Source organism: Dufourea novaeangliae, unplaced genomic scaffold (assembly GCF_001272555.1).
Source record: "Dufourea novaeangliae isolate 0120121106 unplaced genomic scaffold, ASM127255v1 scaffold6, whole genome shotgun sequence".
Classification (NCBI taxonomy): Eukaryota; Metazoa; Arthropoda; class Insecta; order Hymenoptera; family Halictidae; genus Dufourea; species Dufourea novaeangliae.
In genome coordinates, this window is record NW_015373900.1 from 4,742,572 (window position 1) to 4,754,920 (window position 12,349).

The 12,349-nt window shown below is 33.4% G+C and overlaps 1 protein-coding gene across 1 annotated transcript; it reads left to right on the plus strand.

The window, feature by feature from the left end:
• Positions 1 to 3,093: 3,093 nt before the first annotated feature.
• LOC107193467 (insulin-like growth factor-binding protein complex acid labile subunit) lies at positions 3,094 to 11,600 on the plus strand. Its single transcript, XM_015582914.1, is given in 7 exon segments — positions 3,094 to 3,279; positions 4,242 to 4,545; positions 5,227 to 5,455; positions 7,174 to 7,769; positions 9,329 to 9,731; positions 11,002 to 11,295; positions 11,297 to 11,600. Coding segments are annotated over 7 exon segments (2,316 nt in total).
• Positions 11,601 to 12,349: the final 749 nt, after the last annotated feature.

Sequence of the window (12,349 nt, forward strand, 5' to 3'; positions counted from 1 at the left end):
AAAGTAAAAAAGTTTTCAAATGTCGACGAACGATAGATGGCACTAAACGCTTTCGAAATGATAAAATGTTCTTATGAATCATTTATATGTCATATAATATAGATAAAAATGCATAATAGTACAATAATTTTGGAATGAAATATTTAAAATACAGTAAAAGGAAATGACCTGATGTTAGATGATTTTAATATTTACCTTTGTTTATTATAGCAACATTTCAACCGTTTGTTGTCCTCGCTGCTTTCAGGTACGCCATCGGTGCAATACTGAGCCGTGGTTGTTCGATCCTCGGGAAGACCTGGGACACGGTCTTGTCGGATTGAAGAAACGATGAAAAAAAAGGTTGTAATACAGCGACAGCGGTTGGGGAAAGGGGAAAATATCCGCATGGGTCAGCCAAGAGCGACTTAGACCGGAGAGATGGCCGCCTCAATATCGGCTTTTCCGATACTCGAGGTATTTATCTAATGTCTTGTATTTTCCGCGGAACTGCCCATTCAAATTTAAATTTTTCTTTGGCCGAGAAATATATTCATTTTCCGTTCCTGGCCTCCTTTTATCTTGTTGCCTCTTTAAGTTGCTAGTGCAACATGGTTTTACAATGTATGAAGTAAAGATTATATATTTTCGTGACCTTATTCAAATGTTTGCAATTGCGAATAGAAATGCTGATAGGAAATCATGAAAAATATATTACTTCGTTGAGAGTTCTTTAATGTCAGATTGAAACTTTTAACCCACAGTCATTTGTATTTATATGTATAATGAGACTGCTACAGATATGTTAGAATGAAATAATAATTAATTATGTTAAATATTAAATAGAAACATTATTGAATTTGATTGTAGTTGTTACTCTATTATGTCTTCTAAATTCACGCCTATTATGTAAGTGCATAAAATACATTAATTTATTTAGAAAAATTACAATAGACAGAAGGCAGAAAATAGAAAGAAGATAGAAAGACAATAGAATTACAACTTAACCTTTAAATTTATATAAACATGAAAACTTTACCCCAGGTTCCTAATTATACATTCATCCATTACTATTTTAAAACTACATAGAAATTAGTTCAAAAATATTCAATTTGTAATTTTCAATTTACCCCATAAATATAATTAACGGATTAGAAATCCGAAATAATTTATATTAATATCATATGTTAATATTATCATATTAATATCATGTTATATTAATGCTTGTTAATATTAGTATTAACAGATTCCTAATATACTTTAAATATAATTAAATTTGTACAGAGAGCAATTCACACTATTGTGATAGAAATTAGTCATTTCAAATTACAACATACTGAAGTAGGTACTATTTTTACAATATGTTTGAAAACTCTTTTGTAGCTGAACCGGAAAACAGGTGACTTTTCATTATATCATATTATTTAATTTACTGGTAACGAAAATATGCTGAATATGAAGTTATCTAACGATATATTTCTTTAATACACACGAAAGAGTCAATCAAGGCATAGTGTGAGAACTGATTCTTAACTAGAAAAATTTTTCTTTTTTATTATAATCAATTATAATTTCTCAGAAATTTGTTCGTTCAAGGCAATCACACATGCTTGTTTGATCAAATTACATACCGAACATTGAATTTTATTTCAAAATTAACAAAAAGTCGTCACAAAATGTTGATATAAGTAAAAATCAGGTGAGTATACATAAATAGGTATTGCATAGAAATCATTACACTTATTTGTTATTTCGATAGCTCAATTATTTTTAATTAATACCTTCATTTTTTGACAAATATTTCCCACCAAAGCTATATTCACAAATACTTATGTGAAAGCACCTTTGAACAAACTCAGTAGTGGTTAATGAAAACGAATAATTTACTCGGACGATTTCCCAAAGCAACTGCCAGTTTAATTATTTAGATGCATTTTGCCAAGTAAACATATTCGACATCATTCATTATATTCATAGAGTTTGCAGGTGCATTTCACAGTATATCCATTCAGTTTTTCAGTCCACAACGCGGAATAATGTTCTCGACACCTCTTTGCATACTCGACTTACCTTACGAAAATAAATTTAATTATTTACTTATGTTTTACCTTTTACAAATATTCTAGGGTAGATGTCCCAATTACTGCCATCTTAATATTGTAGCGTAACTTCATTTAATCATTTTATGTGTTGTTTAACCTAAAAATCGTCTCAGTTTGGAATATAATGTTATTTAACATCTCTTTCATTGAAAAAAAAAGCAGTTCTATACATTAAATATGAAGAATAGTTAATAATTAATTAAAATCTGCGAGCATCCCAGTGTCCCTAAAACTGTCACGTCAAAAATTAAAATAACTCTCAAATACTTTAACAATTCATTTTGTACAATAAATGTAGATTGAATAGTAAAATTGCAGCAGTTCTTTTTTTGGTACGCTTTCGCTATCACTTCCCACTTATGTAGCCACATTCTTGATGCCAAGTTGTACTTTCATATTCAAACATTAATTTTAAATACTAGGTGCATGCAAGTACACGTATTTCATTGTTTTTATGTAACTCAGCGTCCCGATTTAATAATAAAATTTGTTGCACACAATTTTTTGTAAGTTACATTTGTGTTATTTTTGTAAGTACAATAAATCAAGTGGCTGTATTAGGAACACTGGCAGTAATTGGGTCATTTACCCTGCATGGTTGATTATATTCACACAGCTTACAGGTGCATTTCACGCCTATATTTATTCAATTTTTTCGTCCACAACGGGGAATAATGCTCTCGACACTTCACCGCATGCTCGACTTATCTCACGGAGATATCATGCGGCATATCCCACGTTACTTATCACAGATAAGTACTCAGTAGTTTTCAGGACGGTTCGGCGTACTGTTGGGGCCACTCATTGATCCGCGACGTGTCAGCTCATATTTTTCCTTTTTTGTTTTTCATTTAATCGTCCTTCAATCCGTCCCAAAATCAACGAAAAACGATCGGCAATGACTCGATTACTCCCTCGGAACGGTGTGTCCCGTTGAAACGGCTGTTACTTCCATTTTGTTCAGTGAAAAATGTGAATTCCATGGATTTCAACGTGTTTGATAGCAAAAAACATGGAGAAACGGGTTCATTATAGCTCCCTTCTCCAATTGCTGGCCGTACTACTCGGAATATCCTCTCTAGCGATATGCCAAAGCGTTTGCCCTGCGAGATGCTCGTGCCACTTCAGCAAACAGCCGAGAACTGTCATATGCTCGAGGCAGAGCTTGGAAGAGGTCCCTGAAAATATAAGTGACGTAGTGAGTAGACCCCTGGCTGACCAGTTGGACCGAAAGGTCCCAACTTCCTTTTCTATTGTACAATGTGTATGCTTTATCGCGTCGTTTGTAGAAAATGTAACTAGGACTGAGAGTGAGTCACCTGTACAAATGTACCGGTGAAGAAAGACGAGTATCTAACAGATAACATTACGTTTATGATACCTCTCTGTTATTTTAATTCACCTTAGTGAGGGAATATTAAATATAGAATAACTGGACAAAATTATAACAACTTGACCACAATATATCTTTGTAAATTTTCAACATTTTCTGTATTAATTAACGAAGAGGTCTCTCATGTTATTAAAATTATTAATATTTAAGAAAATACACTTTTCTCTAGAAGTGCCTTTTTGTTTAACCTTTAAAGGACGGAAACCTTATTTTTGGGCTCCAGAAGGATGACGTATTTCTCGTAGCAAAACACTATAACGAATATATAAAAGTTCTGACTCGAAAATATAAAAAGCCATGAAAAAAACTACTCGTCCTCTAAAAATTAAGAAAATCCATACTTATCGTTAGTTAATGCAGAAAACGCTAAAGAAACGAATCTTTAACGAATTATTATGCTCAAGTTGTTATGATTTTCTCCGGTAATGTACATTCAAAAAGACAACTTGTCTGTTGTTCGTGGTTTTAGTTAGATACATTTTTACAATTTATACACCATAATCATTCAGAACAATGATGAGCAAGCTGCAACACGTCAGTTTTGTTTGTACAACCCACTTTAATCAGTTAAAGTGAAAGAAAATGAAAAGAAAGGGAAAGTAAATTGATAATTTTTAAATTAATAAATTAGGTTTTACAGTTTCAGTAGTCCGTTGGGATTACTAGGTTTCCAATTTTGACCCGCTGTAAAAGAAAGGTTGTTCATCACTGATCTAGAAGAATGTCTCGTCGAATGTATACTTATCGTTTTTTTAATCGCATTTTAGGTGGAGCAATTAAATTTATCGAACAACCTGTTGACGCATATCACGAGTGATATAAATCGCCTGACAGATCTGCAGTACCTGAATTTAGCGAGGAACATGTTGAGTTCATTGCCCGACGACATTAGCGACTTGAAAAACCTGCGACGATTGGACTTGACCGGGAACGCGGTGCACGAAATCGTAGATATTAGCTCTGTGAAGCAACTTCCGTCTTTGGTGATCCTTTACTTGTCCAGAAATCCGTTGTACAATTTGGAGGGCTTAATAAGCCCCAGTCTTGAAGCTTTGGATGCAAGTCATTGTGGTATGATAATATTTCATTGAAGCATATCAAATATACTCGTAATTGAGTTTCATGCTTTATTTACTGACAATTACATATTCATATTTAATTCCATAACATGAGCTTTTTTAAAATATTTGTTGATCTCGTAGTATTTTTCAATACGTATCAAGTATTTTCGTGACTATACAGCAGCCTTCCAAGAGTTTTTAAATATAAATCGAAGAACTGTAATTTCATATGAACTTTTGAATCAGAACGTTTATAAGGATACTCATTACTATTTAACAATCTTTGAATATATGTGTTTAGTTGTATAATAACTTGAATTTCTCTTCTTTGCATTTGTGTAGATTGAAAGCAATTAATAATTCAACTTTATCAGCTCTATATTCTGCATTGAACAATAATCATTAAAGTTAAGAACTTTTAATATCAGTATTTTTCATTCCTAGTTGAATTTTAGTGCTTTATAACACGAATTCTTTATGACGGGATTTAATAGTATTGTGTTAATTTTAATTGAAAAGTATTAAATATATTGTAACCTTCTGTTTTCTAAATGGTAATAACTGTGGCTAGAATTATTTATTAAGTAATATCGTGTGTTTTTACGTAATATTAGTACGTTCACTTTTTTAAACAGAGAATTTAATTATCAAGGGAGATTAATAATTTTTAAAACATTTTCCCATTTGACAGAAATACGGGAACTTAGTAATACATCTCTGGATGGTCTGCCGGCATTAACTACACTAAGCTTGGTAGGAAACCCTTTGAAATTCATTCAGAAAGCATGGAGTCCAAAACTACGGTGGCTCGATATGTCCGACTGCCTTTTGAATTACTTAAGTCCCGATACTTTCAGCGGATTTCCGGAACTTGAAGAGCTTCGACTGTCCAACAATCCCACATTAGTCTACAGCACGAGGTAACTATGTGACATGCTGAACAGAAAGCTTTTACTTATGAATTATTCAATATCTGAATACCATTTATTACTAAAAATTTAACAGTTACAAGAAGGTAGACTGTCGTAGAACGCTCAAATTCTCCAATTATAGACAATATTAAACAAAAATAGAAGGTTAATTGAAAAGAAAGGGGAATATACATATGTAGTTACTTTTTTTACCTGTATCTATACAAATGGTGGAGGAAACTCCCTTTACATAACCCAGTGAGTGGTTATGCTTCATGAAAAGGAAAATCTAAAATAAGGTGTTTATAAATGGTGCTTTGTTTTCGAAAAAAATTACTTCAATAGCATTTTTTATTTCATGTGCTACTCTGAATAAGATTCATTATAAGTGCACGTGTCTGTTCATTATTTACTGATTCTACTTATTCTGAAAAGTTCAATATCTAAGAAAAAAAAGAAGCTTAACGGATTACGATATAAATATTGTAATTTATTACTCAATATTATTATTTAATTATCAATAATTCATTAAATTATTACACAAAACAGTATAGGGACGTTACTAAAAACTATATAGATACACCTATAAGAAATAGTAGGACAATAATAAATTCAACATTACGCTTCGTCTGAATAATATTATAATAACTTGAAAGTAACGGTAAATTTGAAATATGATCTATACATATATATTAAAAGTAAATATCTATAATAAAACTGTATGATAAAGTAGATTAGTAATGGAATTTCAAAGATAATGGATGGACCAATTATAATAGAACATACTGTGTATTATTGACCTTAATGTTTTTTATCTGATAACTTTAATTATACTTTCTTCAATTATAGTGTAATATATTCTACACAAAATTTATACAATAATGTTATTGACTAATATTGTAATATTAATTTGAATGTACTCCAATATTAGTAAAAAATCGTTTCACTTTAATTTGAATGACAATAAAGAATTTAAAATATTATTCAATAATCATTTTGCTATTTTAGTATACTATCTACATCATGAACACATACACGATGGTATCAAGTATATGATAAATAATTCGAATCTAATCTAATAATAACACCTACAAAATGACATACAGTACGTTAACATCGGGCCATATGTTAAGTTACAAAAGAATAAAACCTGTCAGGAATTATTACACTTAAAATAATACGATTGTAAAATTAGTCAAAGAAAGCTATTCAATGTGGTAAATAACAGCAGAAGCGTAAGTACGTTCTTAAACTCTCCGGGTACTCGATCGAAAATTCGAAACCAGCTTGTATAATCCGAGTACATACTTTGTAAATATAGAATATGAAACATCACTTTTTATAAGTATTAATCGAATCCCATAAAGTAAAAATTTTATGCTGGAATCGACTTGGATTCGTGAGCAGGTACACACAGTGAACTTGAGCCCATCGCTAACTGTAACGTATAACAGTACCGTAAGTAGGGTTAACTTAAAATGATCATTTTTGATTTTGCATCTCTTTTGCAGGTATATTTACGTGAAATGATATTTCACGTAAAAATTAACTTAATTTAACAATGAGCAAAACTGCAAAATCGAAAATGATCATTTTTTGGAACATGGGATAAAGTTACCCTGAATCAAATTTACCCCTACTTACGGTATTCCAAAAGAAGTAGTAACTAATGCACAACACTAAAAAAACCAGTAAAAGTAATACCAACGAATATACTCTATTTTCAGAAATTCAACTTTGAGCCATCCAAACCTGAAGAAACTCGACGTGTCGAAGTGCAATTTGGATAGACCTGGGCTCCATGGATTTCCGTCGTTGACACATGCCCGATTGTCCCGTAACGCGATCGGTTTACTGCCCGATTATATATTCACCAAGAATCGAGAACTCGGCTTTTTATACTTGAACACGAACGACGTGGAAAGTCTGAACGCCAGCACATTCGAGGGCTTGGTGAAGCTTCAGGTGTTGGATCTGTCCGCGAACAATCTCCGGGAGATCCACCCGTTGGCGTTCCGCGAGAACATGGACCTCAAGATGCTCAACCTGTCTTATAACATCCTGTACGAGTTCCCGAATCTCACGTCAGCGGTCACACTGCTGGACGTGTCGTCGAATTTAATTAAAGAACTGAACGTGAACTTCTTGAGGAACATGCCGAAAATAAGAAGTATCATTTTGAGTGACAATCGATTAGAGACGATATCGTCTGGAATCAAGTCGACCTCGTTAAAGAACTTGGATCTGCGAAGAAATCGACTGGTGGGATTGGAAAATGACACCTTCCTCCGGTTGCCGCAACTTTTAAGGCTCGATTTATCAGGTATATTTTGTATTTTGGTGTATTATTAGTGTACTGTGGCAGTTTATGCAAATTCAAAATTTTAAACACGTTCGCTGCCATCATTTTATTTCGAAAACGTTCGTCACAGACCAAGTTTGGTTCCCATCATTCTATTCAGTGGAATGTTCTTACCTTCATTATTGGATGTTAAAAAGACACAAGACAGAGACAATGAATAACATAAAATATAGGTGAATATTGAAAAATACATATTGCATTTATTTAAGAAGGTATGCTAATATAAATCATAAATAAGTGTTAATAAAAGTTGTCTCTACTCACCCACATGTATATTTGATTAACTATTTATAAAACTATGTCTATTCTGAATTTATCCCCGGTAATAGGGTAAGTATCGGCATGTTTCATGAGAATAAATTAGTAAACCATGTCATTGTAGGTCTTTCATTTGGATATTAGTAACAGATAGATTCAGAATAGATGTAGCCTCATAAACAGTGTATCAAATCTGTGTGTGAGTGAATATAAACAACTTTTATTAACACTTATTTATGATTTATATGAGTGTACCAATACGTTTACTGCCCATTCAACCAAACATGCAAAACGAAATTTTATCCAATGCCTGTTATAAAGTTATGTTAGGCTACAAGTTTGTTACAAGATTTTCTATAAACAATTTGCGCGCACATTATCAGCAATATAGCCAGCAAATTGGCTTGCGCAAACCTTGTTCCGGTTTTGCCCTCAATTTGACATAGGTCATGATGCAAGACTTTCTGCCAATTTGCTTTATCATTTTGTCAGCTGGCGTTGCCTATAAAACCCAAGTCAAATGCGGAAACAGATGACTATGGTTTTTTAGACAACTTTTGTCATTTATTGCTGACAATTTACTCGAAACTTGTAGATTATACACAACTGGTATTATCAGTGTGCCTACTTGTCTGTGACGCTGGTAGCGAACGTGTTAATGTACAAAAACTAAAATTGAACAAAATATTATTTTCTGTACTAGCGGCTTCTGAATGGTAATACATAAATAGCATTAAACTTTTTATTTTACTATACTTCGCAAATTTGGAAGGTAAAGTTCATATACTTATTATAAGTGTATAAAGATCGGCAGTTTCATTATTAAGTTGGTGGGAAACATGTGCCCGATTGCCACTCATGTTTATAGGCCTTGTAATTCTGTATTGTTTACATAAACTTATAGACATAATTTTATGAACTCTAATCTTCATCACCATGTAACAAAAATTTTAAAAAGAATCTATATGTTTGAAATTTATACCAGGGATAGGCAATAGTAAGATAGGTAATTTAATGCAATTCGGTATATTTTTCCAATACAATAATTCCATCACAAGTATAGAACATTTTGCAAATTTTTAATCGATTTAAAGAAAATCAAAAAAACATATGCAGTATTAAATTTAAAGGAATAGAAATTAACTGCCGAAATAACCAGTTCCCCGACATCTAATTATTTAAAAATCATCTATTCTGGTGATGTAGATAAGCAGTGTCCTGTTAGAAAATTGTTAAATAATTATTAAAACATAAATTTCTAGGGAATCGTTTGACAGAGGCTATAGATCCAGCAATTTTTCGGAACAATCCTGACCTAAACAGCATCAAATTAGAAGACAACCCTTGGCGTTGCGACTGCAGGGACCTATACGTTCTGTTTAACTATCTAACAGAGCCACCTGCCAAAGCGACAGAATCAAATTTACTTTGTCAAAGTCCAGCGAACGTGACCGGTTATTCTTGGGAGATTGCTTGTTTCGATACATGGAACGCGTCTGTGTACTACAACCGCGATCGGACTTGGGGATTTATAATGATCACCGTTCTGACGATTATCGTATTATTCGGAAGCTTCGTCTCCATCAGACACATGATGCGTGTTAAAAGAAGGGCTATGGAACAAAGACAGCAGCTAGAATCACTGACACTTTTAAGGCAAAGGAGGTAAGAAGAAATTTTGTTATTTCAACTCTTTGTGGCCCGAACTGACCTTCTCGTGTACCATCCGTTGGTTGAAATTATTTTCAGAAACCAATATTTTTAACCATATCGCATTACAATATTCCATTTTTAATTATATTGGATATAGAAGAATTGACTTAAAGATATTACATAATCAAACATTTTAGTCCTGCGTTGATATTCATCTCCAGTCGTATTCATCTCTGAACTACTGCATTGTCAGAAATGTCACCGCTAAGGACCGCAAAGGGTTAAAGATTCGTTATCACAACACTATGTGTATACGTTTGATTTTATTCGTTTTTTGAGATAATATTGGAATTTAACTTACAATTAAATTAGTTATTTTTAACTAACATTTAATCTTAAATATTGAACTTAAGTTTTAATTAGAAAAAAATGTGAATTTGCGACAAGCAAACGAGACGAAATTGTTTTGAATATATAAATTTAGCGTGCTCTTAATTTTTAGGATTTCAAATGTATCGTGCGTTTGCTATTTTATATAATAATAACTTTTGAAGTTAGGATCATAACGTGGCTGAATGATTTATGTTTGACTTGACATAGTTAAATCCGATTTTTTTTGAAGATTAAAACTCGTGAAAACTTCACGTACACGGTGTCCTTAGATTAATTTTTGCAAAGAAAAATTACAGTGATCTGTGCCTGCTATTAAAAGTAATTATTTTTCCTTGTTCCAATTTATTGTATATTATTTTGTCTACATTGTATTTTATTTTATCGTCACAGTCTCAAATTATGTAAAAAGGTATTGCAGATACTGCATAATATACACAAAGTTATAAATACTTCTCTTTTATACAGATAAAAATATCAATATATACAAACGTAATTGTAAATTTTATACAGTATAAAAATATTCAACTATGTACAGATAAACCGTAACAGAAAGATCGATGCGTGTGCCAATCGGATAAATCATTTCCTTCAGTGCCATTTCAGCAACAAATAACAATACAAAAAAAAACAATATTTTCTTTACATATAGGACACCAGTTTCAAGAAGTATTATAAACAAGCAATAGAGTTAACAATTTAAAATACGCAGTACTACCTGCAGAAAATAACTCAGTAATCTACTTTAGCTTCTAACAATTGGGCTCAAGAATGTGCTCAATTCTAAATTTCACAACAGAATTATGAAAAAGTTTGTCCACAACCATTCTCTATAAAACTTACCATTCAGCACGATGTTCGCTAATCTCAAACGGTATTAATTCTTGATTAGGTTGCGGACCGTGCACGAGGAAGAACGCCGCGAACACGTAGTAGAACGAGCTCCAGAGCCCAGAATCAATCCCTTAGAATTAATCGGACCTCCCAGTTACGAGGAGGCAGTGCAAATGCCAAGGCTGACTCATTCCCTGGACCATTTGGATGAAATTTCAGTGGAAACGTCCACAATGCGTATCATGGGTTCCGCGGATAACTTGAGGACAAAACAGAGGCGAACGAGACGCGTGAAAACGAGGATTCTCAGTGAAGACGATCTGCTCCGTAGGGAAGAGCGCCGGCAAGAAAATCAGAACCGAGTTACCGCAGGCTGCTAGTCAACGAAACTCCAGAGCCAACGCGGCGCGCAGGGCCAGACGGCAAAGCATGGTGAGCGACTCCGTGGACTCCGGAAGCGGAAGACTACGGGCTAGACCGCAGACGCCGAGCGCAAAGTCGAAAAAACGAAGATACACGGTTTACGATGGACATTTGACGGACGACGAGGATTCGGATATTCAGCAGGTGAATTTAAGCAGATCGATGGTCATCAGGGAGCTTCGAACGGAACCCAAGAGTGGTTACAGAGAAACTACGGTGGACATAGATTCTTAATCACAGGCGACCTGTAAGTCCCGTCCCTTCTACAATGGCTAAATAACAAAATGCTAGATCACTCAGTAACCGTCGGAACTTAACTGTTTGTTTATAAACAGAAGAACATTAACGGGTAAATTTCTATATTTAGACCCCAGGGCCAGAGTACATTAAGTCACAATTTTCAAAATTTTTAGAGAAAATCGAAGGTGTACAAACCTTGTAATTTTGAAACCGTTCGATAAGGATTCAATAGGAAACATTCGCTATCTTCGTACTATTCAATGGAGTTCAAACAAGTTTCGATATGTAGAAATGGTGGACGTTGCATTAAGTCCTCTATGTGGTGGACTTCACACTATTTGGTTCGAAACAAGATATGGACCTAATATCTTTTTACAGTATTGTATTAACAACTAAACGACTTTGAACGAAATAATTTTTACCATCGTAGAGAGTGAAACATTTGATACGGAAAGCATGTAAAATGTCATGTTTTTTTTAAAAAGTGGACTTAATACATTCTGGGGTCCAGCTGTTGTATTTCCTAAGCGAAACCGGTCAAAGGATCACCGGCTTAAGAAAACTCAAGCTCTTCTTAAAAGAAACCTACAGGTGTAATGGTATTACTCAAGATTGTTCAAGGTAAAAATACGAAACTATGTAAGAATCTTGATCATATCAGAGATCGTATCGACAAAACGTACAGAGTAGTCTGAATTAATTACCTTCGATAACAATGAATCACTTCTCTGTGAGAATCGTCC